This window comes from Battus philenor, unplaced genomic scaffold (genome assembly GCF_028537555.1).
Source record: "Battus philenor isolate CCGP_79_NKW_IND1 unplaced genomic scaffold, ilBatPhil1.0.hap1 SCAF_28, whole genome shotgun sequence".
Taxonomy (NCBI): Eukaryota; Metazoa; Arthropoda; class Insecta; order Lepidoptera; family Papilionidae; genus Battus; species Battus philenor.
The window spans coordinates 2,207,621-2,219,781 of record NW_027181691.1 but is presented as its reverse complement, the minus strand read 5'-3'; the positions used below and the strand labels follow the sequence as shown (position 1 = coordinate 2,219,781).

Below are 12,161 nucleotides of genomic sequence, written 5' to 3'. Positions count from 1 at the left end.
TAATTAGTTATGGTGCAGTGAAGTTGAAGCGTTGGCATGAAATTGTAAGGAAAACGCTTTTGTATCTACAAAAGTTCCTTTTGTTAATTTTTCTATTCGCTTAATAAAAGTCGACTCCATAATCTCTTCGCTAATATAACTCAAATCAAATATATAATAAATTCGAAATTTAAACATGTGATGATTAGACGTCAATATTTATCACCAGGATTGGATATGATGACCATCAATTACCAACCTCAGAATGTATTGCACTCAAATAAAAATAAGGCATTCTCTCAAAATCCTCCAAAAGACATCTATCGGATATTCAGAAGTATATTCATCAAAAGCTAAAATATTAGCTTATTATGGAAAGAAAGTTCGTATCGTAAATGACTTCTTTCATTCATTTTATTCACTAAGATACATCAAAACTAACAAATTCGAAATTTTTTCATCTGAACACATCATTGTTTATGACCAGAACTGGAGATGGTTACCACCATGGTTGAAGATATTACATTTAAATTAAAATAATTAATCACATCTAAATCCATTGATTACTGTATATGTCCATAAAACTATAGGATTTAATACTACTAGTCAATAAAGATATTAACGACTTCAGCATGGCAACACAAACTGCGTCATTAAAATTATTTTTCATATGGCAACATTAACAACCGATTCATATGTGAATTATATTAAAATAAAATTACTATATTATATTTTTCGGATAGATCAGGAGAAAAGTCTCGGAGTTGAGGTTTTCCTTTTTCAGATTATTCACGTCCTAAAATTTAATACAACTATTTATTGCACCGCTTAAACATATTACGTATTTATATTTTAAAGTGCTAGATTTTTAATGAGGGTACTTGGAGAATTAAAACAGATTCATCCGAGGCTATGCACTGGCAGTTTTCTTCTGTTGATTCTTATCCACGTAGATCCTCGGGAAGAGAACGAACTTGCCAGGTTGTATGTGTTTAGGCTCATGAATGGCTCCAGTTTGCAACCAAGACGGTTTCTCACAATGCTTCCAGGTCCTGCAGTCTTTCGCCACTTGCAGCTTATCTAGGAGTCGCGAAGCTAACCCTGGTATTAGAGGCTGCAGTACAATTCCGCAAATCCTCAGCGTCTCCATCGTAATGTGCAGGACTACGTCCAGCTCCTTTTGGCACTCTGGTTTCTTCCGAAGCTCCCAAGGTTTAAGCGTCTCAAAGAACAGGTTGGCGAGGTGTAAAACATGGACAATCGAGTCCGCCGCTTTATGAAACTGATAGCTGCTGTAGTAATCGTGGCAGAGATCTAAAAGTAACAGATAATATATACATATATGATTTATATTTGGTGTAAAATCTTTAAATAAGTAAATTTATATCTCATTTGTTGTAAATTCATATATGGTAATCCCGATACAAAAGTCAATGTTTTCAGAAATAACAAATAACGTAATTGTAATATAGTAAGAACAAGCATATTCATAATTAGAATTATAAAGCATTATAATTAATAAATGTCTACTATCTGTACTTGTAGACATTTTACTTCTAGATATTTCTAATATAGCCTATCGCTTAGAAAAAAAATGTAATATATTTCAGAATATTATATATATTGTGTTGTGTGTTTGTTAATAAATCCCGACAAGACCTAACGGTGGCTTTCAATACGACAGCACCACGGACCCCTCCGTTACAGACCCCTCCGTTCCGTGAACTCATTTCCGGTGAAGCTGTTAAAGCCGCAAGGCTAACAGCACAAACTTCACACGAGACTATAGACTTTAGACGACAGCGCGGCTTTAAACCATAACGCGAGGCAATCTACTTCCAGCGCCATCTATCGGCGCATCGCAAGTATTTTTATGTATTATTTTTCCATCAGATTCAGAACAGCTTATTTCTTACCCGAGCACCGTTTCGAAAAAATCGACTGCATAAGGTATTATTAACTTATACTATTAGTTCAATTAAAAAACATATCAAAATAAATTGACGGTGATGGCATATTATTCAATGAACAAATATTTAAATGACAGAAATCCCTGGCAGTGATGTCACCTGATTATTTTGTTTTCATTTAAGTTATATCTGATAAAGCGTATATACATAAATCTGTATTGTTAAAATCTATTTAAAAGATGTGTTGTTGTGGAGTTTCTCTTTGCTTCTTCTCCGCTACTATAACACTTTGCGAAGCAGAGTAGAGTTAAAAATAAAATAGATTTAAAAAAAGTTGACTATCGAATAACTTTGTTAAAAGTACCAATGTCAGATTAAATAAATTTTATCTTTTTATCCACACAGCGTTGACTGGTAGAGAATGGCAATAAAGCAATAAGTCCATAAATAAATAAAGCAGGTCACTCACCAGGAAGCGCCTCGACTGCTGGAAGAAGTCGTGCTGCAGGTCGACCTACCCTCGTCAACTCATGTGAATGAAGAGCTGGTAATTCAGCTCGAGGGTTGAGGGCTGTGCCTGTGCATCGCCCCACCAGGTTGCCCAGGGAATCCGCCAATTCAGCATTCGCTATGTTGATTAGCTTCCTCTCGCTGTAGTCTAAATGTGCGAATTAACATACTAGTAAAATTTCTTATAATTTTATAAACACTTCTTTTTTTTTACTATGTTAGGATTTTACTAGCTTTTAACCTAGTTTATTGAAACAATTGTTATTTATACTTAATAAAGAAGTCCATCAAATAAGATACCACAAAATGATATCTTTCTTCTTTCTTTTTAACGTATATACGTCCACTACAAGCCTTCTTTAAAGATGGTCACGATGACCAATCATGGGCTGCCCCACATTCAGCGGCTTCACAACCTTAACTATGTCATCGATTCATCTAGTGGAGGTTCTACCCACGCCTCCTGGTTGCTTATCGAGAACCTTTCACCTCCAAGGTATATACTTTTTAAATTTATTCCTAAAATATTTCGGACTCTAGATGGGAGTGTATGAGAATTTTAAAATAACTTTTGTAGTGGTAAATACGTACTGGCGTCGGAGGCGAGAGTGGCTTCACGTAGCAACACGTAGCGTAGGGCTTCGGACGGAGCGGGGGCTTCGCGTGGACTCAAAGCGTTGCCAAGCGACTTGGACATCTTGCTGCCATCCACAGTCCAGTGCGCGTGGCACAGCAGCCTCCGTGGTGGATGTCTGCCAACTGCCATCAGAAATGCCGGCCAGTATATGCCGTGGAACCTGCAGAGTTGTCATCAATTTTTTATATGTTATATCACCATTTCAGCCGCAGGACGTTCAAGGCTGGACATAATCCTTTTCTATAAATTTAAGAAATTGGAACGTAAAAAAATGTCAAAAAAGCAAATAAATAAATAAATTGGAAGCTGTAAAGTAGCAAACCAGGAGATCCAAGAGGAACGGTGAAGGAATGAATGGATAAGAGTGGAAGATATTATGACGGATAGAAGAAGAATGATCAAAGATCGCCACGATGACAGGTCTTGCGCTGCCCGCATCCACCGACTTCCCACAACCTTAACTATGTTGTCGGTCACCTAGTGGGAGGTGGATAGACCTCCCACTAGGTGGGAGTAGGAGTAGGAGGCCTACCCACCGCCTGCTAGGTGACCGACCGTGGTCGTCACTCGAGAAGTTTTCGGCTCCAACAGTCATCGGTTGCACGAGCAATGTTCTCCACCCACTGTAACTTCAGACGAGCAATTCTTCGAGCTACATCGATCTTGGTTCTTTAAGCATTGCCCTCTCCAATGCTCTCTGAGCGACCTTGAGTCTTATCATTCTTTCTAGGTATATATAGATTTAAATACAAAAAAACTACCTCATCATCAGCTCTTCAGCGGTAAGATGTCCACAGCTGAACCATAGGTCAGGAAGTTCATTTATATAGAATATAAAAACTAAGTTACTTGAGTATATCCTTGCCGACGACCTGGACGTCAGCAGGCCAGGGTCTGCCGCGGGCCTTCATGACGCTCTCGTCCGGATAACCAATGGCTGAAAGGTAGTTCACCAGCGCGTCCAACCACACGTATATACTCTGGTCCTCGTCGTCTGGTACCTAAAATATGCATATATGGTTAAACAATACTGATTACTGGTACTAATAGTAATAGTAGTATCAGTGGTACAAGGTGGGACTTGTGATACAGATGGTACTGGTGATACAAGGTGGTACTGGTAGGAATGGTAACGGTGATACTAGTGGTACAGATGGTACCAGTAGTACTACTAGCATTACTAATAATACTGGTAACATCAATGATACTAATGGTAGCAGTGGTACAAGGTGGTACTGATGATACAAGGTGGTACTGGTAATTCTACTGGTAGAAATGGTAACGGTGATACTAGAAGTACAGATGGTACCAGTAGTACTAATATTACTAATAGTACAGGTGACATAAATGATATTTATGGTAGCGGTGATACAAGGTGGTACAACATACTGGTAATATACTGATAGGAATTGTAAAAGTCATACTAGTGATACAGATGGTACTAGTAGTACTAATATTACTAATAGTACAGGTGACATAAGTGATACTTATGGTAGCGTTGACACAAGGTGGTACTGGTGATACTACTGATAGGAATGCTAAAGGTCATACTAGTGATACAGATGGTATCAGTAGTACTAGTATTACTAATAGCACTGGTGGCATCAATGGTACTTACGGTAGCGGTGGTACAAGGTGGAACTGGCGATAATGCTGGTACGTATGTTAAGGGTGGTACTAGTGGTATTGACGGTACCAGTAGTACTAGTATAACTAATGGTACTGGTGGCATCAATATTTGAAAACCACCAAACCATTGTTTAAAATTTGATGTTAAAAAATTTCAATTAAAATGATATTTTTTTGCACTATTTTTTATTTTATCACCTAGGAACATATCCCCCATATTCCCAAATAAATTATGATTCCGTATTCACAATTACTGAGTTAATTGTGGACTCTTCTCATAACAGAACAAGTTAGGGACACAAAGCTTAAGTCGTAGAATTTCACTATAGTGGAGTTCAATCTGATAGTACTTACTATCACATTGGTCTTTTCTGACAAAGTGTTCTCTGTATATGTTACTAAGCTGATAGTAAAATGGATAAATGAATGCACACAACTCACCCGTATTGCCCAGTGAACCCTGGACGAGGGGCGGCTAACAGATATATCCGGGAAGTATACCTCGTTGTCCAAATAGTCCAACAGCTGCTTCTGGAATCTCTTCGGCGTCACAACTCCATCTGAATGTTTTTTTGTATATTTATTACTAGTCAACTAGGCTCAGAGGCAATGATGTTGAATATGTACCGGATATGAGATACTTCAAGATGGTTATTTCCAACTCGGAGGCTTTCATCTCACTACGAATCGGTAAAACCTGATCTCCCTAAAGTACTAAGAGTCAACATAGTCAACGGAGAAGCTATGACAAGTGTTGACAAGATATAAAGGCAACCCACCATAAGCCGCCAGTTCTCCTATACCCTGCTCCAGCTGTCGCAACCCTGATTCTGGTGATAGTTTTAACAGGTCATGTCTATTAAAAACCATCTATTTACATGTTATGGACAGTCCTCTGTACAGGGGATGCGTGGAAGAGAATGAAGCTGCTGCTCATGTACTCTTTCGTCTCATCACGGATCATCAATATGCTCAAAGGGAGGTCCCCGACATCTGTGACTAAGTTTCCTGGGATTACTTGAGGAGTTGGGTAGGGTTGACTTGAGATGCCGATTGGTTGAGGAGAAAAGTTCGCAGAGACAAGACAAGTTTTAGAGGCTGTACGATTCTTCCACTGAAAATGTATATTGTATAAAAGCTTCAGTTCGGTCAGTATTAAACAGTCAAAAATTATTTATTTCACATTTTAATAAATAAAGTGTTCGCTCTGAAATACGTGCCATTGTTTTTTATGGGAATCTTTGTCATCATTTCAGTCTGGTGTTCACTAAGAGACATCGAGCTGGTGTCCAGCATCTTTCGACAACTTTAACATGGTCGTGTCCACCTTCAGGATGGACATCCTATGCAAGTCTATGGTCTTCACTCCAAAGCCTTAACGTTCCAACGTACATCTGGCCTGCCCAATACCACTTGAACTTACCAATATGCTATACTACTCTCCATGGCTCTAAATGCTTGACAACGAGGCCTGGACAAAGATCACGTTTCAGTGTTGCAAGTCATTAATGGTGACAAATATAGTACCTTTGACCTTCGTTTTAAGGCACCGAGGTTTATTGAATGAGATGATGTTTTATTGTCTCCTGATGATGTTCTGATGATCTATTTCCAAGAACTTTTCATATCATATTTTTGAGGACGTCATATAAACCTGAGTGTTTATTAGGAATATAATAAATTAAAAAATAAATCCTCACCGGTCTTGAGCCAAGTCTGCAGGTGCGTTTTGAAGGCACTCAACCTGAACATGTAGTTGGTCTCCTCAGTCCACTCTACCCGGTGGCCCGAATCCACAGAAACTTTTACCTGGATAAAAAACATGAATAAACAATAATTCAGATAACTTTCTATTTTATTAGTTCGACATTATAGTTACAATACAAACAGTGTTATATAATTCACACTTTGTGTATATAGAACTGTCACTGATCACAAAACAATTTTTCCAGAGGATGGGCATCAGCGTTCTTTGCGTACCATAATACCACACTGCGATCGCACACCGTGGCACAGGCCTTCACCGAAGATGTCTATGAGGGGATATACCATAATCGCCACCCTTGGCAGGCAGGTTGACGAACACAGTGTGTTAAAACTAATAAATCATTTAAGGTTGTATATCGGGAATGGAACCTAAAACCTCACTCCTTTGCCGTTAAGCTACCACTTCTAAATCATATTAACATTATTAACAGGAAACATGTATATATTTACTATTTATATATGCCTATTCATTTGTGTATTTTGTTATAAAAAAAAACATTGCATCAAAAGATTTGCCGCCAATTTTTGCATATGAGATAGATGGCGTCACTGTAACAGCTGTTATATCCTACCTTTTCGCCATCAATGACTTCGTCTCTGAGATGTGTCTCCGGCACGAAAGCCTCGTCGCTGACGCTGTACCAGCCCGAATACTTCGCCTTGTATATGTAGTCTCTCTTCATCAACTGCCTCTAGAAGTGAAAAGTACATTTCATCTTTTTCTCACAGAACATATACAGGACGATTGCTTATAGGAACAGAAAATTTTTAAGGACTTCAGAAAAAAAAACAACGTAATAATAATATAGTTAGAGTAAGTATTTTCTAAATTCAAATTACTACCTATTAAAATTAATAATTGTTTACTATGTATCTGCAAATTTTGTACTGTCAGAAGTTATATGCCTTTCGCATTCCAATAAAAAAAAATTAATGTAACATATATTAATGTATTCACTTTGTGTACGGTGGTTATGACAAAAGAGCTATAAATGTAAAACTTTTAAGCCCGTACACCCATAAACAATTACCCTGTATATGTTCAACATATATTTAATGGAATCAGGCGTTACAAAGGTGTTACAATGTTTGCCACGTACGCATTTATCAGCGGACTGGCGGGCGGTGCACTTTGTTGCACGACTACCACTGCATGTGCGGAAGTGGCTAAATATTGGTCCTTTTCTTACTTCAACATATATGTTCTTTACTATAGATATAGGTGTTGATTGCACCACTATCTCTATGTGAATACACATTTGAAATATTATAGTGCATCTTTCAAAAACTATTCATGTGTAAACACATCCTTAAATTTGCTTCAAAAATATAGTTTGAAAGAGTGTGACAAATAAGTTTTTCTAGTAAATACAGTACCAGGGTGAATCAAAAAGTTCTTAGAAGTGCACATATATGAAATCTTTTTGGATCAAGTTCGATATTCAAAGTAAAGAGTGTCTATCACACTATATTTATGCAGACTGTCACTTGTTTTTGTCAGTTCGTTCACATGTAATAAATTTTTTTGTGCAACGAGTTGCTAAAAAGTCAAAATTATGGATAAAAGTGAGTTACGTGCGGGGATAAAATATCTCAGTTTGAAAAAAATGTCTACGAAGGAAATTTTTTTGGACATTCAGCAGACATTAGGGGGTGATGCTGTACCCTATTCTACGGTTGCGTACTGGGTGGCTGAATTTAAAAGAGGTAGATCAAGCTGTAAAGATGACCCGCGTTCTGGGCGGCCTTCAACCTCCGTTACAGAAGAAAATGTCAAAAAGGTTGAGAATCTGGTTTTGGAAGACAGAAGAATGACTATAAAACATATAGCTGAGATCCTAAAGATATTTTTTGGTAGCGTTCAATCCATTTTAATTGATTCATTGGGGTTCAAAAAAGTGTCTGCAAGATGGGTGCCACGAATGTTAACCGACGAAAACCAAAAGCGACGTTTGGAAATTTCCAAGCGTAATCTCGAAATGTTCCAGCGTGATTCGGATAATTTTTGCCGTCGTCTTGTCACCATGGATGAAACGTGGGTCCACCATTTTGATCCTGAAACTAAAAGACAAAGCATGTCTTGGAAACGACCATCCTCTCCATCCATTAAGAAATTTCGAGTTGCTCCTACCGCTGGCAAAGTTATGGCCTCTGTGTTCTGGGATAGTGAAGGAATCCTTTTTATTGATTACATGCCAAAAGGCCAGACGATTACTGGACCCTATTATGCAAATTTAATCCCAAAAATGCGTGAAGCGATTAAAGAAAAACGTCGTGGAAAACTGTCGTTGGGCGTGTTGTTCTTTCAAGATAACGCTCCTGCTCATCGATCGGAAGTTGCGCTCAACGCAATCCGCTGTGCTGGCTTCAATCTCCTCGACCACCCACCATATTCTCTGGACTTAGCCCCAAGTGATTTTCACTTATTTCCAAAATTAAAAGAGGAAATTCGTGGAACAAAATTTCACGATAATGACGCGGTTATAGCTGCCGTAGAGGACTTTTTCGAGAGTCAAGAAAATAATTTTTTTTTCACAAGGTATAAGGAAGTTAAAAACACGTTATTCTAAATGCATTGCATTGGAGGGAGATTATGTAGAAAAATAAAATATTATTATTTAAATCTTTGCATTTTTTAATATTGATTCCAAGAATTTTTTGATTCACCCTCGTACAATTGCGACTGTAGTTAAGAGACACACATATAATAACTCTCTTATGATAAATAAAATAACAAAATGTAATGCACCAATAACAAAATTGAACATAAAAGAACATATGCATATGTATTAAATGAAACTAAGCAAAGGTTTAAGTAAAAGTCGCCAAAAGGTGGACAGGCGAACTAGTCAATCTTCTTATGTCTGCGAACGTTAATTCACGCCCGAGCTTAAGAATCGATGTGGCCCGCGGGCGTGAATTCATGCCACAGTGATTTGTCATGGAATTTTTTCTTTTTTTAATAAGATAAAATAAAGCCTTTATTTCTTATTGAAATAGGAATGCAAATATTTATTCTTATAGCAAATTTCTTTTAGAATCTACATTTAATAGTATTTTAAAATAAATATGTTATTTATTATCTGTTATCAGCAGAAGTTTCCGATTCTTTCTTATGTCCCTCATCAGTGGTACGAACAAAGTCTGTGTACTCTACTTCAAAGTCCTTGAAGAGGTCCCTGTACTCCTGAGATACTTTGTCACAGTACTCTGGGAGAGCGAGGCCAGCCTTGCTCGCTGCCTGCTGGATCTTCGTACCATGTTCATCAGTACCTGGAAAAAAAAAAGTTCAAAAACATGATTCTATTTATAATGAACCTTTTATATATTTCTATATATATATATATATATATATATATATCTGTGTGTGTATATATATTTATATATATCTGCACTACTGGTCAATTTAATATATATATATATATATATATTGATCAGCAGTGATGGAAATTGTAATGAAAAAACCAGCATATCCTGTACTAGGAAAAATCCTCTCTTTATCACCTTCATGTTCATGCAATGCCCACATCCAGAAACTTCAAGTGACCTTGATAATGTAGTCGACCCACCTAGTGGGAGTCTTACCCACGCGGTGTGTTTGATGTGCCTTGTACTCTTCAGAAGAGCAATTCTTCGGGCTACATCAGTGACCTTGGTTCTTTCTTGGATCTCCTCATTTTTGATTCTATCTCACAGCTAAACTCTACTCCCTCTCCACTCTGGACTGACTTCAAACTTATGTGGCTTATTGTAAGCGACTGTGTCTAAGATCTGTATGTTATGGTTGGTACCTTCAGAAATTCATAAAGTTAATACTGTGTAAATATATGTATGAGAGTGTATTTTCTTATTAACTGAATTTATTCTTATCTTTGCACAATTTTGATGTTTATAATTTTAGTCCACAAATTGGATAGGAATAAATCCATAGTTTGCAATAGAGATACCACTATAACCTGACAACGGAATTATTTATTTATTTACAATTTACATATTGTGTAATGACTGAATTAATGCTTTAGGCATTCTCTACCAGTCAACTTAAGGTGATACAGAGATATCAGGTATGGGTATGTGTAAATATTCTTTATATATGTCTATTTACAATCAGCCAGGAAGCTTTAATAAAATTTGACGGTGACTTAAAATGGAAGTCTAGTGTCAGCCACTCATAGCTGACATGGGGATTACAGTGTTGAGCAAGTTAAGGTTTAAAAAGTGAGCTTAATTGAGCCATAGACTTAACTTCAAGCCTTTACCAACATTGGAACTAGACTTTAACAACATTGGAAGCCACATGATAGTGTCATTTAAGTAATAATAAATCCATAAATACATACCTGTGCTGAATATAACATTGCAATCTGGGTTTGTGAGTTTTTCAAATCGCTGAACAGCATCTGCTACTAACGCTGTATACAGGTGTCCAAGGTGTGGCGCTATAATATTAAACAGAGTGGCATCTTTTATATATGCACATATTTGTATCAAATATTCATTTTAAACTGGCCCTTATAAACTTTATGCTATGCTACTTATTAATCATTTATAACCAAATCTTAATTTTGTAACACCATTGTTGTTAATGGTGACTAGTGTTTCTTTAATGATAACTGATAATTTAACTGAATTAATTCTTAATTTGAACATATTAATAACAATAATGCACATGTTAAGTTACAAAAAACTCAAGCAAGGTGCCCTCCAGCTACAACCCCACAACATCTGCAGAAACTGCCAAGGAGCCATCAAAATAAATGAAATAGGAGAATAACAACTATAAAAAATATATTATTCATGGTAATTATCACAAGGCCTTCGACTAATAATAAAGTGAAGGTATTAGAAAAAAAGATAAAGAAAATTATTTCTCTTATACTTACATTCAATTCAATACTACAATTTTATAATTGATTACAAATAAATATGTTCAGTTTCTTATGTACTTACAGGCATTAACGTAAAATATCGGCGTTGTAACATAAAAAGGTCTCTTTTGGACTAGAGATGAAAGCAATCGCATAGTAAGTCGCATTATAAAACAGTTTTCTTTGCTCCTAGTGATAAAAAATTATGCTCAATTGTTATAAATTCACTTATTGTATTTAACTTTATTCACTATATCACCTAAAATAATTATCATAACTAAAATAAAAGTAAAAAACTTATGTCTAAAATTTTTGTTACTTGATCTATGACAGTTTGTCAATTTGACATTAGTAGAGAAGTGTTTCAATTTTAAACATCGGTTTATTTCCTATCATACTTTTAATACAACCAGATTTTATCTTAATGTGAATTTAGGCTCTTCAGTTTAATATACCGTTTTCAGCACTGTTCGTTCCCATGCGCACAAAGCATACGTGGATTAACAAGCGAGAAACAATTGTGCATTACTTTTAATATCTCATTCTTATTAATTCCAATTCCACGTGTTATATTTGTAGACGTAGATATATAACAAATTAGATAATTTTAGCTACATGATTATTCTTCGGAATTATTTCAAATATCAATCTTACTACGTTTTTCGAATCTCACCCGAAAAACAATGCCCTACTGGCATATACTCGATAAGTGCTGAGCGTTGTTAACCTTTCTGGCTTCCAACTCTAGTTCTTCAGATTATCTTAAATTTCATTAGTTATTGGTCGCTACTTTATGAATTTCTCCAAAGGTTTAAATTTTTCTCAAAGTGTATACATGTACATATTTGACATGTTAAACAT

General features: G+C 36.4%; 1 protein-coding gene across 1 annotated transcript; it reads right to left on the bottom strand.

The window, feature by feature from the left end:
- Positions 1-11,616, bottom strand: MetRS-m (Methionyl-tRNA synthetase, mitochondrial). Its single transcript, XM_068769445.1, is given in 10 exon segments — positions 1-1,293; positions 2,359-2,547; positions 2,991-3,196; positions 3,886-4,037; positions 5,107-5,225; positions 6,366-6,474; positions 7,005-7,148; positions 9,548-9,705; positions 10,773-10,871; positions 11,383-11,616. Coding segments are annotated over 10 exon segments (1,665 nt in total). The 5' UTR covers positions 11,468-11,616; the 3' UTR covers positions 1-889.
- Between the last annotated feature and the right edge of the window lie 545 nt (positions 11,617-12,161).